The sequence below is a fragment of the Myodes glareolus genome, chromosome 4, assembly GCF_982192425.1.
Source record: "Myodes glareolus chromosome 4, mMyoGla1.1, whole genome shotgun sequence".
Lineage (NCBI taxonomy): Eukaryota > Metazoa > Chordata > Mammalia > Rodentia > Cricetidae > Myodes > Myodes glareolus.
Window position 1 is genome coordinate 111027918 of NC_142029.1, and position 26794 is coordinate 111054711.

Sequence of the window (26794 nt, forward strand, 5' to 3'; positions counted from 1 at the left end):
CAAGACCCTCAGGAGTTTCTGATGGCAGGGGAGTGGTTTCTGGTGTGTTTGGCTGGGGTGTGGTTATCCCTATATAAGCTGCCCCTGGGCATAATAAAGGTGGCATTGCTGTTTCAAGAATGACCTGTGTGTCTGTCTGTGTGTGCCTGTGTGTTTAAATCTCCAGGCCCTTGCCCGAGGCTCGTGAATGGCACTATAGGCATAGTACCGTAGTACACATAGTCCAGGCGGGCGCTACAGATGAATACAAATGGGATAAAAGTAAGTGACCCAACCCTAATTAATTGTTTTTTCACTTAAATTTCAGAACACAGCCTACAAAAAGCACAGCAGGTGCACCTAGGCACATGACTCGCGCTGGTTTTGAGGGGCTCAGAAGTTTCTGGTTTCAGCTATTCAGTGGCTGTGAATAATCTTATGGACCCCTGAGAAGACTCTGGCTGGCACCAAGTCAAGACTTCGAGGCAGAAACATGTTCAAATTCCAGTACCACCATATGACCCCGAGTCCAGTCTCAGTGTCCTCAATTTGTAAAATAGGACCTGCCAGCACAAGCACAGAAGCTATCAAAATAATTTAATAAATACCTTCTCCACACACACCTCACCTACTGCTCAGGAAACTCTTGGGGGTCACACACCAGACTCTTTCATACATGTACTCCTAGTAAAATGCATGATGCTCACCACAACAGCCACAGAAACTGCCAACTGAAAGTAATCTAGATAAAGCCTCAGGAGTCAATAACGTGTGAGACAACCATAAAACAATGACAGTAGTACAGGACTGGAGCTTCAATAAGCAGTTTCAAATCTTCCCTTTCTGACATCGAGGAGACTAAGGATTTCAGCATTCTAACTCACAAATAATTGTAGAGTTATTTTCATTACTGAGTACTCCCTGTGAATTTGCCACCACATTTACAGCTATATTTCAACAAGAGCAGGAGAACAGCAATGACAGCCACACGCTTACGGTCACTCATGAGAGCTGGGTTCAAACTATGGACACAGCACACTATAGCCGAAAAATTACCTCTCGAACTTCATCGTCTTCTTCGTTGGTATTTCTCTGTCTGCTTTCTCTGAAACGCCGGACCTAGACCACAATAGAGAAAGTCAGACACCGTGTATGTTCTCACAGCAGAGTCGTGGTAATGTGACGGTTTTGTGGTCTGTGTAACCGAAAGACTGAAGCGTCCATTAGAACTCTACTGGGGGAGCAGCACAGGGAATGGTGCTTGGCTTGGGAGATCTGTTCACCATACACAGGAAAAAGACAGCAAGGGGAGGAAAGGCTTGGAAAAGACTTGTGAAAAGTCACCACCAAAGCCAAGAAGCATGATGAAATTAGAAAGTAGGTAAGTAGATGTAGGGGCCCAAGGACTGAGCCCTGCAGAGTCCAGTTTAAGAGGATGGAGAGATGAAAGCTACCAGGAAAGAAAATTCTCCATTAAGGATGGAAGAAAGCAGGCCTCAAAGCATGGAATCATGTAAGACCTGTAAGTTAATTGCCTCAGGAGCAGACAAAACGTCACAGGAGACCTTGACGAGAGCGGCTTCACTTCACTGGAACCTTGGGTCAAAACCAGCATGGGAGCCAGGCATGGTGGTATGGTGTGGGAGAATTGTCTGTATTCTGTCAATCATATTTTAATAAAACACTGATTGGCCAGGCAGGCAGTATAGGCGGGAAAGCCAGACAGGAAGTAGGGGTGGAGCAAAGGGACTGGGAGTATTCTGGGAAAACAGGAAGCTCCCTCCACAGTTCTGCCCAGACCACCTGAGAGGAAAGATGTAAGCTGCCCCGCTGGAAAAGGTACTGAGCCATGTGCTAACGTAGATAAGTATAATGGGGTAACATAAGTTATAAGAGCTAATAAGTAGCCTGACCTAATGGGCCAATCAGTTTATAATCTTATGGAGACCTGTGTGTGATTTCTCTTTGGGATTTGCCAGCTGTGGGGTACCGGGCGGGACGGAAACCCCAACAAGCTGGCCCCTCACTACAGTAGTACACATCTTTAATCTCAGCACACGGGAGGAGGCATAAGCAAGTGGATACCTATGAATTCTAGGCCAATCTGGTCTACATAGTGAGTTCTAGGACAGCCAAGGCTACATAGAGACCCTGTCTTTAAAAAAAAAAAAGACACAGTAAGGCATGGTGCTCTGGGTACCAAAGCATTGTCATTCACAGATAACACAGGTGGAGGAGGCAAACTAGGGGGCAGTGAGGCAAACGCTAGATGCCGTTTTAATCCTCACAACGGTGGAGATTCTGTTATTCATCCATTTTACAGATAAGACACAAAGAGCCTGGAGAATCCAAGGGCCAGCACACAAATGATCAGGCTTTCGACTCTGAGCACAATGTGGTCCAGAGGCCATGCTCTTGGCTACCATGACACAAAGTCACACATGGTGCAGCTAAGGAGGCAGTGTCACCGAAGACAAAACAACAACTCCAACACATTCCAACGTGTGGCTCTGCATCCTTACAGTCCTGTAACATTATACTGAAAATACTTTTCCACGTCTTTCAAACACATTTTTTGTTTGTTTGAGACAGGGCCTATGCATCCTAGGCTGGACTGAAAATCATTATGTACTGAGGATGACCGCGAACTCCTGATCTTCCTACATCCACCTTCTAAACACTGGGGTTAGGAGCATGCGCTGCACATGACCAAAATCCTAATAATTAATAGCTATAAAAACGTCTAGGTTGTCAACATGACAGTGCTCAATGAAACTGAGTTTCCCAACTATTGCGCTTTAAGGACAGCACTAGCAGGACCTACTCTGTGCACTAGTTTTTGACTGATTGCCATCTTAGGATACACCCTGGGGCCGCACTAAAGAAAGGACCTCCTCAGGCCCCGCAGAGCCTACAGCCATGCTGCTTGCATGAAGCTCCTCCAGCAGGGCACTTACTTCCAGCTGTCTTAAGTCAAATACGACAAATAAAACCCATGTACTATTAATGGTCTTGGTTAACTGTGATTAAATACTGTGTTCTCAAGCTTGCTAGACATTTATCTTCCTTGTGAATTCCCTTTTCATGTCTTTTGTTCATGGCTCTACTGAAATGTTTAATATTTTCTAAAGCTCACATTTTATTTGAGTCTTTTAATATTATATTGAAAATGTTAGGCTTTTGTACATTCATAAATATTTTCTCCACATTCATACCCTTTAATTTTGCTTTTTGACATGCCAACATTTAAATTTCAATGTACTCCAATGGAAGCTTTTTCTCTGTCGCTCCTTGATATGCAGAGGGAAAACATGCTCCAGGTAAGACTCAAAACTCAATCAAAACGAATGAAAAACTTGAAACAGCAGCAATTCCTATGCTGCAAGCATCACTCTGCAGTGCTCCCAGGGGCTCGGAAAGACGCTTTCTCAGGACAGAACAACCTTTACTCAGCGCCCGCCACACTCAGACTCTTCCGGGTGCTGCTAGACACTGTCTAATTTACTCTTCATTTTATCTCAATTTTATAGAAAAAAAACCCAAACTAATCAGACTTAAACAGTCAATCAAAACCAAACCAAACACACCAGCCGCTCACCTCTTCGTCGATCTTGTCTTCCAGAGCATCGATGTGGCGTTCCTTCAGAAAGCGCTGTGTTTTCTCCAGCTGGTACTTCACTAATTCTTCAATGGCATCCTTCTCTTCCTTATCCACAAACTCCTGAACTGCTTCCCCCATCCCTCTTTCTGTCAGCAGTGAGAGCTGAACATTCTGCAGGAGAAAACACAGTCTGTTATGGAAAAGGATGTGCTGGGGTCAGCAGGCAGCACTTGGCCAAGAGCCAGAAAAATGGGAGAGGAGTCAAACAGAGCTGTAACTTCGGGGGTCTGAAAGGCTGTGACAGTCCCCAGAAAAAGCCATGAACGGTGACTGGAAATAAGGTAAAGTCATTGGGGGAGGGAGATAATGGTTGCAAAAATTCTGCCATCTCACACTGGGCCTTGTGACTGTTCATGGTGAAGTCTGAGACTCCTCATCACCTGCTATAAACTATGGAGATTGTTGGGGGTGCTCCAGGCAGAAGAGGGAGGCACATCTGGGAAATGGACTGAGATGCAACACTGCTGGCTGTGTGCATGGACAAAGGAGACCCAGCCAGGATATTTGAGAACTGCAAGAGACTGAGGAAGGTTGAGAAACAGACCCTCCCTACATGGCCCTCCGACACCTGGTTTTCCAGCCAGAGAGATCAGTGCCATTTCTGACCTACACAGTTGCCAGGTAGCAGATTTGTGTCTGGAGTTTTTTGTTTTGTTTTTTTGTGTTGTTTTTCAAGACAGGGTTTCTCTGTAGTTTTGGAGCCTGTCCTAGAACTAGCTCTTGTAGACCAGGCTGGTCTCGAACTCACAGAGATCTGCCTGCCTCTGTTAAGTGCTGGGATTAAAGGCATGCGCCACCACCACCCGGCTAAGATTTGTGTTTTTTAAAATAAATGCAGCTAAAGAAGTCCAAGTAGTTTTACTAGCATTGGTTGTTTAGGTTTTAAAAAAAAGTAACTAAATTAAAAACTACATTCAAACATAAGCTAAAATCTCAGATCAAGACTTACAACAAAGACAGGCAAACCACACACCAGTGAGCCCTGGCAATGACAGCAGCAGTGTCCAGAGAACACTCTGGTGTGCTGGCTACTGCAGAGCCACCGGGGAGTCACTTCACATACGAACTATGCACACACCACACTAAAATCTGCTGTTGTCCATTCTTAAAGCCATGAGCGGTAAGGAACTACCTTCTCCGCGGTCTGGAAATATTGCTTCACCAAGTCTTCTACTCGGAGTGTTGTTCCTTCTGCAGCAGGTTTTGTGATGAGCTTCCCAAAGTTGATCTCCTCGCCTACAGAAAGGGGCCAGGGAGAAACAGCGCTCTCCATAACACACTAACACAGCTAAGCTCTGACCAACATTTCAGGGGCCAAATAAATTCTAAAGCAAAAAAAAGGCCTCAGATTTGCTAATAAAGAGCCTTGGTGTCATTTAGAGTTTATTTCTTTTTCCACACGATCCATATACATTTTTCCCATCTACAAGGACCATGGCTATTGCCACTGTTCTAAGACTATCCCCAGACCCCACATAACCCTTTCAGGAAGTACGAGTCAAAACACTCCCCCAAGAACAGAAATATTACTCGCTTCTTCCACCGTGTGGACGTCTGCACTGATGACAGAAAAGTGGTGGGCAGAGCTTCCAGGGCACACGATAAAGCACAGAAGTGCCCAGAGAGCCACTGATGTCACCACCACACCCACCCCAGTTCAAATAAAGGAAGCCAGTTTCAACGACAATGGCTCTTACAGACTGGTAAGATAAGTTTTACTGACTCTCAGCCCTGAGCACCTGTCAGCATCTGTGAGCACAGGAACAGGAAGTGTGATTTAATGCACTATGCTGACTTCCTGTGAGGGCAGTCAACAAAACGCAGCAGAAACCCAGCAGTGCCACTGAGGGTAGAGACACCGCCCAGTTCACAGCATCTCCTGCCAGCGGACAAACACCTTTGTGAGCTCCAAGACAGTTACACTACTTTTAATTACCATGACTGCTCTGCACTTGCCAGACCCTGTGTGAAGGTCATTTACAAAACAATTCCAGCTTTGTAAAGGAGCAGTCTCAACAGCGGAGAATTATTAATTTATACAATGTCACATATGTAATAAGTGGCCAAAATAAGAGGTTTTCAGTTAAGACATATTCAGGTGGCATCATTTCTACCAAACAATTCAAATTTAAATTAAAAAGTATTCCCAGGTCATTCTACTGGGGATAAAACTCAAACAGGGTAAGGTTCTTGTCAAGGAATCAATAAGAAGTGGCAGATTAAAATTCACATCAGAACCCAGCTCTTGCATGTATGTGCCTTTCTGAGTTCTACAGCCGCATGATCTGGCCTATACGTCAATATCTGAAAGGTGGCTTCAGGCTGAAGTCACAGCATTTGTAAATTACTTTTTAAAAAACTTTGCTGATTTTTTTCTCAATGTGTATGAACATTTCCATGAATTTATACTATGTACCATGTATTAGCAGTGCTTGGAGGCCAGATGAGGACACTGGATCTCCTGGAACTGCAGTTATAGACAATTGTGAATCACCATGTGAGTGCTGGGAATTGAACCTGTGCCCTCTAGAACAGCCAGTGCTCTTAACTGCCGAGCCATCTCTCCCAATCCATTAAGAATTAAGAAATTCTTAATTTCTTCCCCTGTTGGAAATGCTACTAGTTACAAAGGGTAGGGCCTCTATACAGAGCACGACTGGTATTTCTTATGAAAAAGCATTATTAGTTGATGACTTTGTTCTATAGTTAACAGGACACTAAGTGTCTATAAAATTTAACCGGAAATAAACTACTCAATCATCAAAAATAGCAAACCACAGGACACTTCTGACTTCAAGTCTGGTCTTCCTGAAGCACTGTTAACACTAAGTCAAAGTACTTAAAACTGCAAAAGTTGAAAGCATGTACTCTGTCAGCCCACGGTAGGGAAGATGGGCTGTGAGACAGCCGCCTGGCACTTCTGAGCTGTGACTAGTTTGTGTTTGCAAACAAAGCCTTCCTCCAAGCCTTCATTCATCCCCACTGCTTTATAGACTGGATACAGCTGGGTAGGATGGTGCAAGCCTGCAGACCCAGCACTCAGGACACTGGGGAAGGATCTAGAGCTACAAAGCAAGACCTTGTCTCCAAAAGGAAATAAATAATCAGAAAATACTCCAAATGCTCATTTTGAGAAGAAAACATTCCCTTACCATTTTTTGTCTAACATTACAAATACTAAAATATCTACTACTATCTTCATTTATTTTACCAAAGACTGACTTACACAAATCTTGCTAGAGCATTCTTTATAACTTTTTAAAGTAACCAGCTTACCTGTTTTTTCCTTTTGTTCCCTGTGCCTGAAAAAGTGGATGACATCTTTGGGGTTAGCAACCCGATCCACAAACTTCTGGCTAAAGCGAAGAACATTGAAAGGTTCAAAGCCCCCACTGTAGTCCACCTGTAAAGACAGGAAACAGTGTGCCAATTTTTGAGAAATACAGGGTTTTTTTTGGCATCTAAAGTATTTATATCAATCTAAAAGCTCAATACTTTTACATTTGCAAACTCATGTTCTATGTTTAATGATCATGATGATGTTAAACCATCTGTCTTATTGACAGAATAACACTCAGAGCGTGAAGTTTACACAAACACACTTCCTGTTCAAGAGAACAGAGCAATGCCATCCCAGATGCTGAAATGTTCTCTATCTCCTGTGGCAGCCTAGGTACACAGCATGGGTACTATTTGAAAACAAGGTGGGGGGCTGGAGAGATGGCTCAGAGTTTAAGAGCATTGCCTGCTCTTCCAAAGGTCCTGAGTTCAATTCCAGGCAACCACATGGTGGCTCACAACCATCTGTAATGGGGTCTGGTGCCCTCTTCTGACCTGCAGGCATACATGCAGAGAGAATACAATATACATAAATAAATTAATTAAAAAAAGAAAAGAAAAGAAAACAAGGTGGAACTTGCAATGTTCTTTGCTTTAGCCAGAAGTCTGTGGATCGGGTGCCCAGAGTGCAGCAAGGGAGCCAAGCAAGGACAGATCAGAAACAGATCATTTAGGAAACGACAGCAACTATGAACAAAGCAGCACACCTACCAAACTCACCTGAGATGGGATCAGGCCTCAGACCTCCCCACTTCTGCCTCTGCTGGTGCCGACTCTATGCTAAGCATTTAACTTACTACTTTTCAGAAAAGTATGTGAAGTCTGTGTTACTACGAAAACTAGTACGGTTTAATTAGCACAAAGGACCTACCCGGAGTCGTATGAGAGGCTTCTCTGGCTGTAGAGGATTCCCCAGCCGTTCCCGTTCAGCATTTTCAAGCATTTCTTCAATCTCAAAATAAAAACGGCAAGTGTTCAACTTTGTGTAAATTGTCTGACATAGTTAGTTTATAATACTGCTGCTGACTGACCGGCCTAATTCCATCTTACAGATGGAAGCCATTCTGTTATAAGGTCAGGACAAGTTCATTATTATTTGATGCAAAATTCAAGTTGTCCATGCTTTTTACCTGTTTCTGGAACTTGCCATGCTTCCCACCCTATGGAGTTAACTCATACCTTGAACATACCCCGATAGGACCCGATGTTCTGCCAAATAATTTTAAAATATTCCGCAAGGTCCTACATAACCAAACCTCTGGAAATCCTCCATCCCTTGAAAACCCCCTCATATTTGGGGGACTATATAAACCCTACCCTCTCCTGTGTTCAATTCTGATTTTTAAACCCCACTTTAGGGGGATAGCCCTATCTGGCAGAAAATAAATCTTGCTTAACTTGGCCAAGGAATTTGGGTAATGGTCTTTATTCCTGTGGGTGGGATCAGCAGCACAGAATTCCGCACAGCAGCTCCACAGCCGCCTCGACTTCCCATCTCACTGACAACACCTTTTAAACACACCTTGTAGTGCCAACACCATCCCTTAATATTTTTCTTTTGCAAACATTCTCAGCAATGTTTCCATCTTTAACATAACTCCTTCACAAGAAAATCTACAACATTGATTCTGTTCCAATTTCTAATCATGTTTCAACACGGGTTCCCTTGCCTTAACTTTAAACCAAATAAATCAAGGTTTCCGGTGGCATCATATAGACTCTGCAGAAATCTTGGACTGCTTACCTTGGAAAAATTCAAGTAAACAAGATGAGTGTTTCCAATATCTGAAGTTGCCTCATGCTATACCAGGTCAAGCTTACAAAATCTCAGAGATCCGAAAGCAAAAACACTTGTTGTACACTGCTCCAGAGAGCACGAAGGTGCGAGAGGGTAATTTTAATTTCCTAATTTTAATTTTTCAATTTCCTGCTGCTAGTAACCACTCTACTCTCTGGATTCTTGTAACTCTCCTTAAGGATGGGGCATGCTGGAAACCTGGCACCTGAGACGGACAGGCAAGAGGTTCACAACAGAACCATGTTCCAGAATACCTAGGCCTCATGCCAAGAACCTGTCTCAAACAACAACAACAACAACAACAACAACAACAACAAAACAGGAAAAACTTGGAACTTAGGAGCAGGGAGGGGTTACAGTGCAGCTCAACCAGAGGTAAGTTAAACCCTCAAAGGACATTTCACAGCCTGTTTATCACGACTGTAGGGAAAGGGGTTGTGATTTTATATCAGCTTGACACGGTTAGAGTAATCTGAGAGGAGGGAACCTCAAACAGAGAAGCCTGCACTCCTAGTCAGTCGAGTCTGAGAAGCCAGTCACCGTGGAACCTGCACACACTAAAGCTGTTCAGGTACACAAGCCACACGTTGCTCCTGCAGCTGTGACACTGGCCAGTGGCCTAATCTGAGGTACCAGGCTAGCCCACTCAATGGTAGAAACAACTGCATAAAGAATAGCATCTGCATAGCCCTGGAGCCAATTCCTGAAAATAACAAGGAAGAGGGGAAACAAAGGAAGAAAGAGCAAATGGGAGACAGAACCTAACTACACAGAGCACTGTGAATGGATTAATGACAGCCTTCAACACAGCACACAGCGGCAGTCAGTGCGGACCACGGCCATCATTATTCCCATTCCCGACCTTACATGAGACTACAAAGTAAAGCCAAAGCTGACAGAGTATGGACTGAGCATGTCAGCATGTGAGGCTAGCAAGCCTGTTTAAATGTGATAGAATGTGCAGCCCAACTACAGCAGGGCACCCGGAACCTCCCCAGAGGCCGAGAAAGAGAGGCTGAGCTTTATTTGGAGTAGTTTTCAGGGTGGGCGGAGTGCAATGCAGATGAGAGGCGTGGGGCCGGAGCGTCCTCCCAGCTCCAAAGTCAGGGTCTGTCTTCACAAGGAAGACGAACCAATTGTAACAAGGAGGAAAGTGAGGGAACTGGATGTGTATGCTCAAAAGAAGTTCTGGGAGAGTTAACTAGCTTCTCTATACCTAGCATCCTTCTATGTAAAAAAAAAAAAAAAAAAAAAAAAAAGTCTTTGCAACTAAATATTCAGCCCCAAAAATCCATTTGTACTTCCTCTCTAAGGCCCAGGAATACTGAAAAAGAGGTGCAGAAACCTGTGAAAGCCAGAAGATAAGAACGGCTGCAAGACATCACCTTGTGGGCACGACAATGCAATCATGAACTCGCTGCAGCCGCATCTGGCTTGCACAAGGCCAACTACGGGATACCAATGGGCTCTGAAGAAGGGGCAGTCATCACAATTATGTACTCACTGATGCTGGGCCCACCAGGCACCAAGGTAAGGGAGTTAAATTCAATGACTCACAAAACAGACACAAAAGTGGAAAAGATGTCTTCGAGGGGAGAGGGGGATGCTTCAATGGTGCAAGGGAGAGAAGGGGGGCATTATATACATGTATGAAATTATCAAAGAACAAATTTAATCTAAATAATTAAACTTAAAAAACAAAAAGACTTTGGCCTCATTCCCCGAATGCCAGTGGTGTTGCAGCTTCATAGCTTCCCTCTGCTCTGCTCAGCGATTTCTCAGACAACATAGACCTCACAGCTGTGCTCAGAAGTTACCTTCTCCAAGCAGAAGCTCTGGATGGCTTGGGTCACTTTAGGATTGTCAGGGTTGAACAGGCTTGGGTGGTTAGCCAGAACCACATCCTCCATGAAGAACTGCCGAACTGTGCGGAGAGGCAGCTTCTGCATGTTCATCTTCCTCCCTTTAACGCGCAGCAAGCCCACGTGTCTATACAGAGAAACCAAGAGCTCAGGCATAGACATTCTCAGGAAGATGGATGCATCAAAGCTGGCAACCAGGTTTGGGGCACATGCCTGTGGTCCCAGAACCCAAGGGACTGAGGCCGGAAGACAACAACTTAGAGGCTAGCTGCGATCCCTTTATACACAAATAAAAGGCTCCACTTCTCACTTAGTAATTATAAAAAAAATACTCTTAAAAATACATGTTTCTGTTAATTTAATTTTTTATAGTATAAAATGGAAAATATTCTTCTTTATAAGAATAAAATGTACTGGGGGCTGGAGAGATGGCTCAGAGGTTAAGAGCATTGCCTGCTCTTCCAAAGGTCCTGAGTTTAATTCCCAGCAACCACATGGTGGCTCACAACCATCTGTAATGGGGTCTCCTCTTCTGGCGTGCAGGCATGCACACAGACAGAATACTGTATACATAATAAATAAATAAATGAATAAATAAATATTTTAAAAAAGAATAAAATGTGCTCTTCCATCATCTCCTGTCTGAGCAGATACAACTTCATAACGAAACAAACCTGACAAAAGTATAATAAAATGCTATCCAGATCATGAGAGAGCCACAGGGAAAACCACAAGTACACACTCCACTGCCATGCTCCTTATACCACATTACCATAACCATCAGAATGTCAGCGGAACAACGGGGTGAGACCTTCTATAGTCGTTGGTATTTTGTGAACTTACAGAAAAACCATTTCCCCATTTTATTGTGGGTAAAGAAACACGTGCACAGCAAAGTTAGCACTTTGGTAGGGAGCCCATTTTACCCAATTCTTGGATTCTACTGTGAGGCATTTTATTAAATTAATTAAAGTATCTACCGAGCTACCTACCTACCCCTTTCCTATTATCTTCCACTTTATTTTTCATATGTCAAAGTGAACTACGGATATCTGTACTGCTTCTCTTAAAGCAGCAAGCGCTTGTTTGATTTTTTCACTTTTTTATTTACCTAGGAATAAACGAGACGAGGTGGTGGGAACCTTCAAAACCAAGAAAACACTGCAACTACAATATCCAACTTTCACACACAAAGTGACCTTCAGGAGAAGAGCACTTGTCTGCAAGCCTGAGATCTGAGTTTGATCCTCGAACGCAAGCCAAGTGGAAGAGAACTGATTCCATGGCGTATGTGCATCCTCACACCTCCCTCCCTTCCTCCCTCTCACACACAGTAACGAATGAAATCTAAAAACTAAACAAGCTATTCTCTGCTGTCAAACCATGGATGTGGGTAACCAGCCTACAGCACGGATTTCTTAGGGACTGACTGAGAATATGTAAGTACTCACTTCTTCACAGCTTCTCCAGGGGAAAGGGAAGTCACCACTGAGCTTCCAGGCTGAGACACATAGAAGAGCTGCTGCTCATTCTTGGTTGGGCCAATTTTACACTCGTGTTCATGGCCCCAGATAACGAGGTCAATGAAGTCATCCAAAAACTGCTCTGGGATGAAGTTGGTACTTCCATGTTTACTCCTACACCAAGATTTAAGAGTAGAACATAAGTTCACAGCATTAAGGAAGCATTTCATCTTAGGTCTACACAGATCTGCATATATCCTGTCAGAAACTGTGCAAGGGATGGCTATTCTATCGAATTTCAGAGCACAGGTTTATACATTTGCAGGATATGATCAAACCAGAGGCCTGACTGGAAGCATGAGGAAGCCAGGTCTGCACTGGAAGGAGATGGCAGAGTTTACAGAGAGAATATTCTACTCTGGGCAAGTCAGGAAAACCAGCTCTGTCCACCTCAAACCCACAAGTGTCCTGACTGCACACCCCATGAAGAAGACAGATGAAAGCCAGCTCTATCCAGGCAAACCCACAAGTGTCCTGATTGTACAGCCCACGAAGAAGACAGATGAAAGCCAGTTCTGTCCACCTCAAACCCACAAGTGTCCTGATTGCACACTCCACGAAGCAGACAGATTTTAAAAACTGAGTTAAATCCAAACTCATGATAAAGAACACACTCCTAAGTGTGTTCAGTGATGCTTAACTTCTACTGACTATAGAAAGAAGGAATAGGGGCTGGAGAGATGGCTTAGTGGTAAAGAGCACTGGCTGCTCTTCCAGAGGACCAGGTCCAATTCCCAGCACACACATGGCAGCCTACAACTATCTGTAAATCCAATTCCAAGGAATCTGATGTCAATGTACATAAGATAAAGTTAAATAAATTTTTTTAAAAGGAAGGAATAAGGTGGTTATTTTAACTAAAGACACTGAAGTGCAATGACCTTATCTGAAAGCTGTGCTTTTAGAACGAGCAGGCCTCTGTGAGGAAGGATCCACCTGAGAGGACAGAGCGCCCTGCCGGGAAGAGCAGGTGGAGGGTGCTACAATGAGAACAGCAAGGAAAACTGCAGCTACACTCAGGGAAGATGGAAAGTGAAGGTAAGAAAGCCGTGGGCCTTTGTGTTTCGTATGTCTTTGTGTGAGTTAAATATGCAGGGTATGAGGAAAAGCAGGACACACTCAAACACAGCACGGTGCCAAGGTGCCTTCACAGAGCACACAACCCAGCCTGCTGAGAGACTGCAAAGTCTCTTGCTAGCTTCAGTATCCCTCCTTCTGCAGCAAGAACCAAGTTGGCCATTATAAAGTGGAAATAAATCAAATGCAAAGGGTGCCTGGCACACACCCAGCTGAGCAATCCTGTTTTCCAGATGCAGCAGCAGCAGCAGATGTGTCTAAAAATGAAAAAGGAGAGACGGCTCAGAGGTTAAGACCTCTGCTCTTCCAGAGGTCCTGAATTCAATTAACAGCAACCACATGGTGGCTCACAGCCATCTGTAATGAGATCTGGTGCCCTCTTCTGGCCAGCAAGCATACAGACAGACAGAACACTCTATACATAATAAATAAAGAAATAAATAAATCTTTAAAAAAAAAAGTTTAAAAAGACCAAAAAGGGGAGGAACAAATCTAAGTGTCTGTAAGAATCACACCCAGTAGTGAGAGGGAAGGCAGGAATGAAGCAGGGCAACTCTGGGAATCTGGGAACCTGGCATCCTGACTAGTTGAGGCAGGCCACGGACTGAAGTCCACAGACACTGTACTCTAGAGGGAAATGTGCTCCTCACAGAGATATAGGTGAGAAGTAACAGCTTTTCTGTGCACTTTATCTAAGCAACAGGAACAAGTAGGACAAAAATGTGTTCAGACGTGGAGCACTTGCTGAGCATGTGCGAGGGCTGGGTTGGATCCTCAGACACACATATGCATGCACTAATAATCTGGGCTTCTTTCACAAACATGCAAAAGACAAGACACAAATGGACTATGCAGATCTGGATTAGATTGGAATCAGCATGAACTTGTGGTTGTGTTTTTTGTGTGCACACATACAGTTGTTTCCATGTTATTAACTATCAATAATAGTTACTATTATTAACTCTGTTCAACTGAGATGGCTGAGAGGTCCAGCATCAACAAGCACACCTAGAGCTCACACAAATCCGAGCTCTAAACACCGTCAACAAAAGCAGTCAGAATTCCTTGGAGAAGTGGTTGGTTCCAAGGTGAGGGAGGGCAGGAAAATACAAGATTGAATTACAGCATCTTGTGAGGTCAAGAACGTAAGGCTACACTCAACAAATAAACTAACAAACACAAACAGACAGCTGCCCTCTCTCTTGCTCATCCTCTCCCTGCTTTCCCCCTGCTCCAAGTCCTTGATATAAAAACATAAATAGGAAAATAAATGAGGAAGGGTCTGGTCTTTCCTACAAGGAATCCCAGTGACTAAATATGGCAAGAACGGAGGTCAACAAACAGCACAAGTCTTACACCACAGTGCTAACTTCTAGACACAATCACCCTGTGGGCGAGTCAGTCCATAACAGTACTGTGGGAAATAAGGTATTCATATGGTCACAAAGCATCTTCCCCCAACACTAACTTCAAAAGAGAAAGTGGGAACTGCACTGAGGAGCAAGCTGTAGTCTACCCCTTGATCACACGTGAGTATCACCGTCATCTGCAGTGAGCTGTCACACACCAACCCTCAGCAGGGCTTTCCACCTTCCTTATGGCTTAATCTTTTGGAATAATGGGTTTTCCCTCCACCTTTCCCTGAGTAGTGCAAGGTGAGGCAGAAAAGGGAATACTCGGCAGAGGTGTAAAGGTTCGAGGAACCCTCGCATACCAAAACACACTTGAGACCATTTCAGACTCCTAAATCTACCTCCTGAAGCCTTGCACTGACCCAGCACTCAGCCTAAATACACTGCACTGCATGGCCAGGCCCAAATCCTGGAGTCTTCAGAGACTTCCCAGCTCTGTCTCACTCCCCTTCCGGCTTCCTGCACTCACTCCTACCTTCTCACCTCACTTTTACACTGTAGTGATCACAGGACACATAGCGCTTCCTCTGGTTTCTCTTCCGCCCAATCCATCGTGGCCTCTACTAACAGAATAAACTACCTACAACCATTAGCAAAAGACAACTGATCTAGACCAGGTGTGGTGGTGCACGCCTTTAATCACAGCACTCGGGAGGCAGAGGCAGGAGGGTCTATCTCAGTGAGTTTGAGGCCAGCCTGGTCTACAGAGTGAGTGCCAGGACAGCCAGAGCTGCTATACAGAGAAGCCCTGTCTTGTAAAAACAAACAACAAACAAAGCAAACAGCTGCTCTAGCTATGTTTCTGGAAAGGCATTCACACACACTGAGATGTGTAGAGAAGGTACTCACTGCATCAAATTTTATAAAGAAAAAAAATGCAAAATAAAATGCTCACTGACAGAAGAAAACTACAACTATAGATCAGTAACAGGAAGGATGAAATTCAGTAATGCAATATTAAACACTTACTCACTGTCCGTGACACACAGTGATTCTTAACATACTAAATATTTTCTATGGATAATACAGTCCACAGTAAAGCACATGGAATGATTAATTCACAACCCAAATAATGTTTCCTGAGGGATATGAGGAAGCAGATAGGATGCACAGCAGGGACGGCACTGGGTTACGGTCACTCCTGTGTCTCGCCTATTCGGGGCACACACTCTTTCATGGTTATTAATCCTCATGACCCGGCTTCAGCCTGAAGTCACACAATGCAGTGTGACTCCTCCTGAACCCACACTGGTGATCATGACAGTCAGGCCTGTACTAGAGTCCTGCACAAACAGATCTTGAGAACCTCAGTGCTTTACTTCAGAGTATTTTTACCTGTTCTGATGAATCACAAATAAGTTAAACCATGAGTTCTCGTCTTCCTTTGGTCTCAGCATGGTCACTTTTTTATTGACAAACATCCGATAGAGCCTTTCATCTGGAATGGACCCTGGGGAGGGACAACACTATTTCAAAATAGTTTTCCTACTGTGGACTTCAATGATGAACAGGTTTTCCTTCTAAGTTATGCATTTCTCAAAGGACTACATTTCCTGTTCAGCTGTGTCTCTGAACTCCAGAATCACATGTAGAAATGGAATTACTAACAAGTGCCCCAGGTTCACGACAACAGCACTCACTTGCATTCAAAGAACACTTCCCACTTTGGAAGTTAGGGTAATATGGAAAGAGAAATAAATGAATTGAGATTTTCTAAAACATATATTAAAGTGTAATACTACTATATATACTGAGTTTATGCTTTTTAATATTTTAATGATTTTAAGTAATTCTTCCCATATGCAGAGGTTTGTCTTGGTCTGGGCAGAAGACACCAAAAGAACAGGTAAGAAAACAGTACTAAGCTGTCATTATGTTAAGAGGAAAGGCCAAGACATGAACACAGAGAATAACTGTGGAGCTGGAGAGGGTTTTAACCAAGGCTGCTACTTCACATCAACTAGAGAAGAAGAGCCAGTGACTGGACGCATAGAGACATCTGGATGTACAGAGGAGACAGGGAGTGGGCACAGGTCAGGCAAGCCCAGCATACAAGGCCGTGCTGGCAGGGAAACCTGCATGTAAAGCACAACATAAGTTGGTAAAACCTGAAGACACAGGCTGAGGGAAGTAACCGCTGATATGTTGTCAATGCGAGGGAACGGGGACCCCCACTTCTGCTCCAACACCCACAGGTGTAAGAACTGTGGGGCACACAGGCACAAAAGACTCCAGACGGGCATCACGGAAGGGGCGGTGGGGGTGGGGCTCTGAGAACTTGAGCACAAAGCACATTCTTAGGTTCAGGATGGAGCAGACACCAGTTAAGGAGGACACAATAGGATGGATAACTCGGGAGAAAAATGGATCACTGAAGGGGGTGCCCCAGATAACAGTGAAAACACAGTTCAATGGAGGAGCAAGCCATTTTTCTGGAGATACAATGCCCAATACTGCAGACACTAAAACTGCTAATGGCTTTTTAAAAATGTCTATCCTCTTTATGTTCTATCTCAGATTCAGACATAAAGCACAAGAAATGGACTTTACACATTATTTCTAGCTTCAGAAATATTTGAGATACAGGGGCTGGTGAGATGGATCAGAGATTAAGAGCACTGACTGCTCTTCCAGAGGACCTGAGGCTCAATTCCCAGCATCCACATGGCAGCTCACAACTGTTTGTAACTCCAGTTCCGGAGACTCTAACACCATTATACCAATGCATATAAAATAAAATAAATTTTAAAAAATAAAAACATATTTGAAATATAAAATACACAGAAACTTTTAAATGTGTTTCTTAAAAACAGAGTTTAGTTTTTCATTCATGTATAATAAAGTCTAGCAAAAAGGCGTTCCTACAGAACACTAAAGGAAAGGAAAACAGAAACCAGGAGTAGTTGTGCACATTTTTAATCCCAGCACTCAGGAGGCACAGGCAGGCAGATCTCTGAGTCTGAGGCCAGCCTGCTCTACAGAGTGATTCCAAGACAGGTAGCACTATATAGTGAGACCCTGCCTTGAAGAAACCAAACAAACAAACAAACAAACAAATTAAAAAAGAAAAAGAAATGGAAAACAATGAAATTAACAAAGTGTGTGTGTGTGTGTGTGTGTGTGTGTGTGTGTGTGTGTGAGCATTGAGCATGCCCATGAGATATGCAGGCTGAGACAGAGGTCAGCCTTGAGTGTCATTCTTCAGGTGCCATCCACCTTATTTTGAAGACAGAGCCTCCAACTGGTCCATAGTTTCCTGATCTGGCTATGCTGGCTGCCCAGTGAGCTGAAAGGATTTTCCCTTCTTCACTTCCCCAGTGCTGGGATTACAAGCACATAATAGCACACCCAGGGTAAAGCAGATTTCTGAATCTACTTTAATAATAAGATATCAGTTGTAGAATAGATGCATATGTGAGCCACTAATGCATGAGATATATAAATAATTTTCTACCAGTCACATTGAAACAAGTAAAATAGCAAAATTAATTTTAACATATATAATCTGTTACTACTGGGTCTTCCTATCTCTTATGTCTAGTGTATCACAACTCAGAGTAGCCAGATTTCAGTCTCACAAACCAAGAAGGCCAGTGCCACTGGACTAGACAGGATGATCTGACCTCTCGTAGACTTCAATGATACCAAAATGCAGTTCTGCTAAAGAGCGTGCCCTTCTATCATCCAGCTTTATATGACTCTAAAGAAAAGTCCAAAACAATAAACAGGACGGAAGCAGAGCTTTTGTTTGTTGTTTTCTGCCAAAACTGCCATTAAGTATGAATAGCTACTGGAACTTAGAAATACCAAAACCATTTTTACCAGAGCATTCCACCATTTTTTAGAGTTATCAACAAGGAATAATCACAACTGTCTGACTTCTCCCCTTTGGAAGTCCCTTGGGTCCACACCAGCTCTAAAACTGTATTTGCCGACTGTTCACACAATTATCGATGGAAGGGGACAGTGGAATCCCATCTGACCCAAGGCCATCACCTACCTAGGCCGTACAGAGCGAGTTTTGTGCTTCCTTTCTGCAGCAGAACTGGACTAATGTCAATCTTCTCCACAGACATTGACCGTCCAAAGTGATTCACAAACCCAGCACAGCTTAGAATATCCAGGGCACAGAGGGCATCTGCCTGCACAGAGGATTCAGAGAGCACTGAGTTTGTCCACAGAGAAGGACGGTCTGGGTGAGCACCACACTCTGTAGACCACAGGTCTATTTGTCTTATTCACAAAACTTGGGATCAAAGTGCTTTCAGATTTAGGGTTTTCTTGACTTTAGAATGTCTGTGCTGATCTTACACCAGGTGAGAACTCCAAGGTGAAAATCCAAAACCTAAAATGACCTAAAACCAAAAACTTCTGCACCTCAACTTTGAGATTTTCTTTTTGTGGCACTTTTAGCTTAATACTTTTTGAATTAAGGACACTCAACCTTTAATTACAAAACAAATTACAGCAAAACAAAGTCCCAACGTTAAGCAGCTGCTGCCTTCTTCCAGCCACAGATCACCCACAGCAGCTGAAAGCATACAGCAGAGGCATCATGATGCCCTGGCCACTCAATCCAAAATCAGCTGTGAAGTAAGTGCCTTGGAGTCAAATGGACTCTTGTTTTTTGGGGGGTACATATATGACCATAGACTAATGACTTATAGTGACAGGAGAAAACACAAAGGTACTTTGTATTAGGACGGCCAGTCTTCCCTATCAAACAGGGAATAAAATAATTGAATCCAGATTTAAAATACTAAAAAAGATTTTTTTTATGGTGAGAATCCAGGAGATCAAGGATGCTGAGAAGCTCTAGGTAGGCAGTCAACCCTACTCCCAGCTAGTCACTGTTAGCAAAACTCCACAGAAACAAAAGCAAGGCCCCAGCAGGCCCTGGATCAGTGGCTACGATTCCAGTTTCTTATAGGCTGAGGCAGAATCAAACTCAAGGCCAGCTTGGGTAACTTAAGAGATCTTGTCTTGAAATAGAGTAAAAAGAGGGCTGGGGATGGTAGTTGCCACCTGGCCAGTGTGTCAGGCCCTGGTTTCCATCCTCAGTACTGCAAAGAGAAAAACAGCACGGCTCTCTCCTACAACAATTCTTACTCCACACAAAATCAAACAAAGAAATCTAAAAACATAAGCAATAATAAATTGACATCATTGCTCAATCTGACTGCAAATTATTGGGAAGAAAGGGATGATGCTTTGCACTAATCCAATGTCATTCTGAAGATTCGAACAAAGTTTGTAGTTACCCCTGTGGGATCATCATGGTTGCCATGGATACTAAACACCGGAATGGAAATGTTGAGATTGCCATCCTGATAGTTCACCCATGGAAACCTTGAAAGAAAACAAAATGAGTTACTGTAAGGGATAAAAGCTGTTTCCCTAAAACGTTCCTTCCAAGCAGTTATGCACTAGGCAACTACAAACACTTATCTGCAGACAATCCTAGCTGGGTACAGGAAATAAACTGCTAAATTAAAAAGTTTGAAAGTATAAAGTGTATGAATATCTAAGAACAGACAGCTGATTAACTGGGAAGTTAACAGGCCTCTAAAATGTTTAACTGCTTGTATAAGGCTTCTCCTTATAGCTCAGGGGAGGGGAGAAAACAATCCGTGCTTATATAGTGGTGTTGCTGCTCGGGGTTTTGGAACACAGCCTCTCACCAGCTCCATTGCCTCCCCACTTGCGATTTAGTCTCTGCCCATCCCTCCCCCAGCTGTCAGGCCCCTGCCCTCCCCCAGCTGACAGGCTCCTGCCCATCCCTCCTCCAGCCGGCAGGCTCCTGCCATTTGCGATTTAGTCTCTGCCCATTCCTCCCCAGCCATCAGGCCCCTGCCCATCCCTCCCCAGCCATCAGGCTCCTCTTCTCTGTGATGGCAGAGGGAGCCATTTCTATTATGCCTTTCAAAAATTTTATCTATGTATAAAAAAGTACATTTTTTCCTTCTTACATGTTAGGACAATATGGCTTTCTGTCCCTGTTTAACCTACTTTGAACTCTTTCTACAGAAATCTTGTATGCAAAGAGCTCCCTTCAGTTTTTGCCAGCTGTATGGCTTACTGCCCAGAGCTGAAGCAGGTCCTCACCACTTAGACTCTGTCTGGTCTTGTTTTCCAAGTGATACCACAGTTAATATGTACCAGAGATTGTTCCTCAACCTCAGCCCTTTCAATCTACACCAGCGAGTCTGAACTCTGCCATAAGTTCTAATTAGCTAAGGACCTTTTAAGAAATATCATTGCCCATGCCACACTCCAAGAGACTCAGCAGTTGGCATGGAGACTGAACATGAGTACCTGGGAGTCCTAGGTAACTGTAATATGCACAGAGGACCGAGAACTGTCTGCCTATCCAGTGTCCATGAGAAAAACACTCCAGGCAACGCATCTGACGCCTTAGAAACGAGACAGCTGCTCTTGACAGGCATTAGTGCTGTCTCCATTTCTGTGCACTATGTGTACTCTCTAACTACATTGTATAAGCTAATGGACTTCTTAATCAACACAAGAAAATATTCATTGGAAAATCAGCCTTAATTTGTGCTGAGCTGCAAGTGCTCTTCCTTAGTGAACTATGACTTTCAAGTCTGCTCTGGAAGTCTTTTGGTGTAAATTATTTATTTTTAAGAAGACAAATGTGTCAATTTTTTATATCTCCTGTGTTTTTAAGATGACATCACAAATAAATTCAAACCACAAATAGTTGGTATGAACTGTAAGAAAGAGTGGGTAACTGACTAGGGGGAAGTTAACAGGTCTCTAAGATTGAAAATCTTTGTAGAAGTCAATCTTTACAGCAAGAAAAGAGATGCTTTTACAAAGTCCTCTATCTACAGACTTTCCTTCATACTTAATAATTCCTCATAGAACTTTCATTAAATAACAGGTATTTTCCCCAAGGTGTGAGCTCTCACCTCCATCAAAAACTGCCTGTCTTACATGAGGCTCTTTCTGGAGTTCCTAATCTGTTCCACCTCTCTGTCAGTTCATGAGCCACATTTTTAATTACGTATAACCTGATTAGGCTACTTGATCCTTCCTTATTTCAGAATTTCCCTTCTGTGTCTGTCCATTTTTCCCATATGACATAAGAAAACCAGAACAGGAAAGTAACCAGAATGCATGGAAAGAGATGAAGTAAAGTTAGTGTTTATATCAAATATAGAATAAAAAGATGAAAGCATTCAGGGGAAAAAAAAATGGGAAACTATTGTTTGAAAAAGTAACAGAGTCTGGCAGTGGTGGTGCACGTCTTTAACACCAGCACTCAGGAGGCAGAGCAGGCAGATCTCTGTGAGTTCAGGACCAGCCTGTTTACAGAGAGGGTTCCAGGACAGGCTCCAGACAGGCTCCTGTCTTGAAAAATCAAAATAATAATAATAATAAATAAATAAAGTAACAGAATTTCTAAAAGAAGAAAGGTTTGGGGGCACACACTTTGAAACACAGCACTTGGGAGGCAGAGGAAGTCAGATCTCTGAGTTCAAATCCAGTCTGGTCTACATAGTGAAATCCAGGCCAGCCAAAAGTACAAACCCTGTCTCAAACGGAAAAAAAAAAAAAAAAAAGGGAATGAATTTTCTAAAATTGCTGCAAAACAATTATTAGATTAAAACAGAGGAGGAAGGGCTGGGGACACGGCTCAGCAGTAAAGTGAGCCTGGTATGGGAGGCCAACCACAGCACCACTGCAGGAACAAGTGGACAGTAGAGCGTATGATGAAACCCAAGTAGATATAGAATTCAACCCACAGCTAAAGGCTGAGGATAACAAATGCCTCAGTAACCTAAGTGCTTTCTTCAGGCTAAAGACTACTCTAGGCAGTTTTCTCGCTAACTCAATCTCCACACCTTATGTACCTAGCACGAGTAAGGAAATGACATAGTTGTGTGACCATTAAATGGCAGAGCCATGCTTTAAACTGACACCATCCAGAATTTATGCTCTTTGGGAGCTAGGGAGATCGGCCAGACAGTGCCTGGAGTTGATGCATGCCCACACAATCCTCCTGCCTCTGTCTCCAAGATGATAAAACGCTGTGCATGCATGCATAACCACACCCAAGGAACCCATGTTTTCTACCCCCATGCTTCACTGCCTTTCCAACAATTAAACTAACAACAGATTCAACAGCAATAAAAACAAATAAATAAATAAGTAGGAACTCATGACTCACATATGCCTAAAGAGAAACAACTTCATGCTGGGAAGTGGTGGCACATGCCTTTAATCCCAGCAATCGGGAGGCAGAGGCAGGCGGATCTGTGAGTTCAAGGGCAGCATGGTCTACAAGACCTAGTTCCAGGACAGGCCTCAAAGCTACAGAAACCCTGTCTCGAAAAACGAGAGAGAGAGAGAGAGAGAGAGAGAGAGAGAGAGAGAGAGAGAGAGAGAGAGAGAGAAGGCAGTCGTGCACGGTAGCACACACCTGTAATCATAGCTAGCAGGGACAATGAAGCAAGAAATCATGAGCCTGAGGCCCACAGGGATATGGAGAAAGAAGCTTCGGAAGGAGCCCAGTGACAAAAACCTATGACTACTCGGACACTCCTCCCTCCAGAGGTGGATTTTAACCCTCTCCCATCGAGTACAGGCTAGCTTAGGGACCCACTTCTAACCAAGGGCAACGGAAAGAAAAACAGCTTTGCAACGGAGAAACCGGAAGACATCTCAGCCTAACGACCTAGGTCAACAACATCAGTGAAGTCTTGGAGAGGTCACGTACATCCTAACACAAGGCTACAGAAAAGCCCTTCGCTTCAGTGATAGTCTTCCCTCCAAGCTCACAATCCCTGTCCAAAAGAAACAAGAGAGAAAAGCAAATGAGAGGTGGTCTACAAACACTAGCCAGTCGGTAACAGGGCCATCAAAGACAAGGAAAGAAGAGAATCTGACACCATGATGACAAAGAACACATTTCACTAAAATATATTGTGCTGTCCTTACAGTATTGAAAAAGAAGACAATGGTTTAGGCTGGGGATATAGCTCAGAGGTAGAGTATTTGCTTAATACACACAAGGCCTGGGGTTCCAAATTCAAGGCGGCAGGTTAAAAAAAAAAGATATCTTTACTATATAATGCTCTAGATTAATATAAGACCTACATAAAAACTATATCTGGCCACAACAACAAACCATAAGCAATGCCAAAAGAAAATGACTAAGGAAAAGCCTAAGCCTTTTATTAAGCCTAAAAAAGGCTTAGTAGCTAGCATATATAAGTAACTTGCACAAATCATGTCAAAAAAGATTTAAAAAACCACCGGGCAGTGGTGGCACACATCTTTTATTTCAGCACCTGGGAGGCAGAGGCAGGTGGGTCTCTTCAAGTTCAAGGCCAGCCTGGGCTGTTCCAGAGAAACCTGTCTAGAAGAGAGGAAGGGAGGGAAGGTAGAAGGGAGGGAGGTAGGGAGGGAGGGAGGGAGGAAGGGAGAGAGGGAGAGGGAGAGAGAGAGAGAGAGAGAGAGAGAGAGAGAGAGAACCAAGTTTTAAAGAAGAAAAAAACAAAAGCAATCAAACTCCAGAAGAAAACAGAGGATGAGAGATGTAAGAATAAACTGATGTCCAACATTAGTTCAGAAACACAAATCGCCAGGCAGTGGTGGCACATGCCTTTAATCCCAGCACTTGGGAGGCAGAGGCACAAGTATCTCTGTGAGTTGGAGGCCAGCCTGGTCTACAAGAGCTAGTTCCAGGACAGGCACCAAAACAAAAGAGAAACCTTGTCTCAAAAAAAAAAAAAAAAAGTAAAAAAGAAAAAAAAGAAAAGAAATACAAATTAATGATATACAGAAAATTCAAAGAACTGCATTTGCTATGTATGAAAACTGCCTAGAATAAAGGCAAATAGATAATGTGCTGGTTTTATCAACATGACACAATCTAGAGTCACCTGGGAAGTCTCAGTGAAGGACTGTCTACTGGCCTATGAGCATGCCTGTGGAAACGTTCTTGTTCATGGTAGCTGATAAGGGAAGCCAGACCACTCTGAGCTAGCTGAGCAGTAAGCACGCATGTATTCATTCCCTCTCTGCTCTTGATTGTGGAAGCAACTAACTGCTTGAAGTTCCTGCCTTGGTGTTCCCAGAATGGTGGGCTGTAACCTGGAATTGTAATTCAAATAAACCTTTTTCTCTTCAAGTTTCTTGGTGGGGTATTTTGTCAGAACAATAAGAAGCAGAACACAGACTTATCTATTATACAGAAACCATGCCCAAGGAAACCTTTCCTCAATTGAAAGTGTACTTACCTACTGAACCCAAAGTTGACTGACTGGTCACTGAGGATCTCAAACTGCACAGGGCGGTCACCCATACAATACTTTCTGAGCAACTCCAAGCAGCTGTGCAGGGTTTTCCTTGAGGGCTTGTTTTCATGGAAAAGATCACCACCTAACAAAATAAAATCCACCTAATCAACAGAAAACAGTGGTATAATTGGTAAGTTTAAGGTAAAAATTGTTTAAAGCACAGAAGAGATAGAAAAAAGGTTTCACAGCCTGATGTGGTCACTTAAGGCCTCTCCTTTCAGAGACCAGCCTTGGCAACATAACTGCTCGATTTTTAAAAATGGGAGAGAACAGCCTAGTGGTGTAGTATGGCCTGCCATGAATGATATCTATGGTTCAATCACAGTACAAAGACATGGAGATAAACAGAAAGGAACAAAGATTGTTACCTTTAATAATTCAGAAGACACTGAAACATAGATCTCTACAGCTACACTAGTCAAAGAATTTTAGTAAATCAGATTCAGGTTCAGCTTTAATGAGAGACTCTCAAAAAATAGGGTGGAAAGAACTGAGAAAGACATCCAACATCAACTGCTAGCCTCTGCATGCACAATGAACACATATACCAACATGCAATGTGTCTTTGAGCACACACACATCGCAAGCCTCTCTCCCTCCCTCTGCTCCCCACACAGAGCTTTAAAATATCAAGGAATGCCAGGCAGTGGTGGCACGTGCCTCTAATCCCAGCACTCAGGAGGCAGAGGCAGGCAAATCTGAGTTCAAGGCCAGCCTGGTCTACATAATAAATTCTAGGACAGCCAGGTCTATACAGAGAAACCCTGTCTTGAGGGGTGGGAGAGGTTGGGAATCAAGGAACAAAGGAACAAAATAAAAATAGCTGGATAACAAGGATCCGTATACAAGAAAACTTAAAAGTCAAGAATTTAGATTTCAAAATAAATAGTAAATACAGAAAAAAATTATAAAAGACAAATATAATACACACTTAGAAGATCCAGCATGAGGGGGTATGCAGAGAAGGGAATCGGGAAACAGGGTAGAAATGAACAAAACAGTAACAGCCAGGATCAGGGGAGGGTGCTTTTAGACCCAGCATTACCGAAGAGCATAACTTGTAACCAGGGTTCTGTGGAAGGAAAACAGGCCTCCTGAAGTTTCTCTCACCTCAGGGAAAGAATCAGCTAAAACCAGCACACTCAGCCAATTTTTAAGAGTCCTACAGCTGCCTATATCCTTTCAAGGTGCAAGTTACAGAGTTCAAATCCACTGGGGAAGACCAAAGACTTAATCTAAACTTAGATTAAAATTCAATGAATTTCTTACTGCTAGCAGAAGGACGACGACCTTAGAACCAAATTGAGAGCATGTCACAGCATAAAGGTTTAGAGGAAGGGCACTTAAAAGTGGGCATTACATCGTTCTCTTCAGTGGACTTAAAGGCGGGCACTACATCACCTCTCTTCAGTGGACTTAAAGGTGGGCACTACATCACCTCTCTTCAGTGGACTTAAAGGTGGGCACTACATCACCTCTCTTCAGTGGACTTAAAGGTGGGCACTACATCACCTCTCTTCAGTGGACTTAAAGGTGGGCACTACATCACCTCTATTCAGTGGACTTAAATTAAAGGTGGGCACTACATCACCTCTCTTCAGTGGACTTAAAGGTGGGCACTACATCACCTCTCTTCAGTGGACTTAAAGGTGGGCACTACATCACCTCTCTTCAGTGGACTTAAAGGTGGCACTACATCACCTCTCTTCAGTGGACTTAAAGGTGGGCACTACATCACCTCTCTTCAGTGGACTTAAAGGCGCATTACATCACCTCTCTTCAGCAGGCTCCAAAGCTGCTGGGAAAAACCGCTTT

General features: G+C 43.4%; 1 protein-coding gene across 2 annotated transcripts in view; it reads right to left on the minus strand.

Annotated features, from left to right (window-relative positions):
* Mre11 (MRE11 double strand break repair nuclease) overlaps nucleotides 1-26794 on the minus strand; it is a 45995-nt gene that overhangs the window by 14673 nt on the left and 4528 nt on the right. For both annotated transcript variants that reach the window (XM_048433701.3, XM_048433711.3), the window contains exons 4-14: nucleotides 24920-25080; nucleotides 19913-20000; nucleotides 18652-18793; nucleotides 15987-16101; nucleotides 12091-12276; nucleotides 10595-10766; nucleotides 7851-7931; nucleotides 6917-7043; nucleotides 4773-4876; nucleotides 3578-3751; nucleotides 1036-1098 (exon numbers count right to left, since the gene is read on the minus strand). In XM_048433701.3, coding sequence (XP_048289658.3) covers nucleotides 1036-1098; nucleotides 3578-3751; nucleotides 4773-4876; nucleotides 6917-7043; nucleotides 7851-7931; nucleotides 10595-10766; nucleotides 12091-12276; nucleotides 15987-16101; nucleotides 18652-18793; nucleotides 19913-20000; nucleotides 24920-25080 — 1413 coding nt within the window. The remainder of the gene's footprint in view (nucleotides 1-1035; nucleotides 1099-3577; nucleotides 3752-4772; nucleotides 4877-6916; nucleotides 7044-7850; nucleotides 7932-10594; nucleotides 10767-12090; nucleotides 12277-15986; nucleotides 16102-18651; nucleotides 18794-19912; nucleotides 20001-24919; nucleotides 25081-26794) is intronic.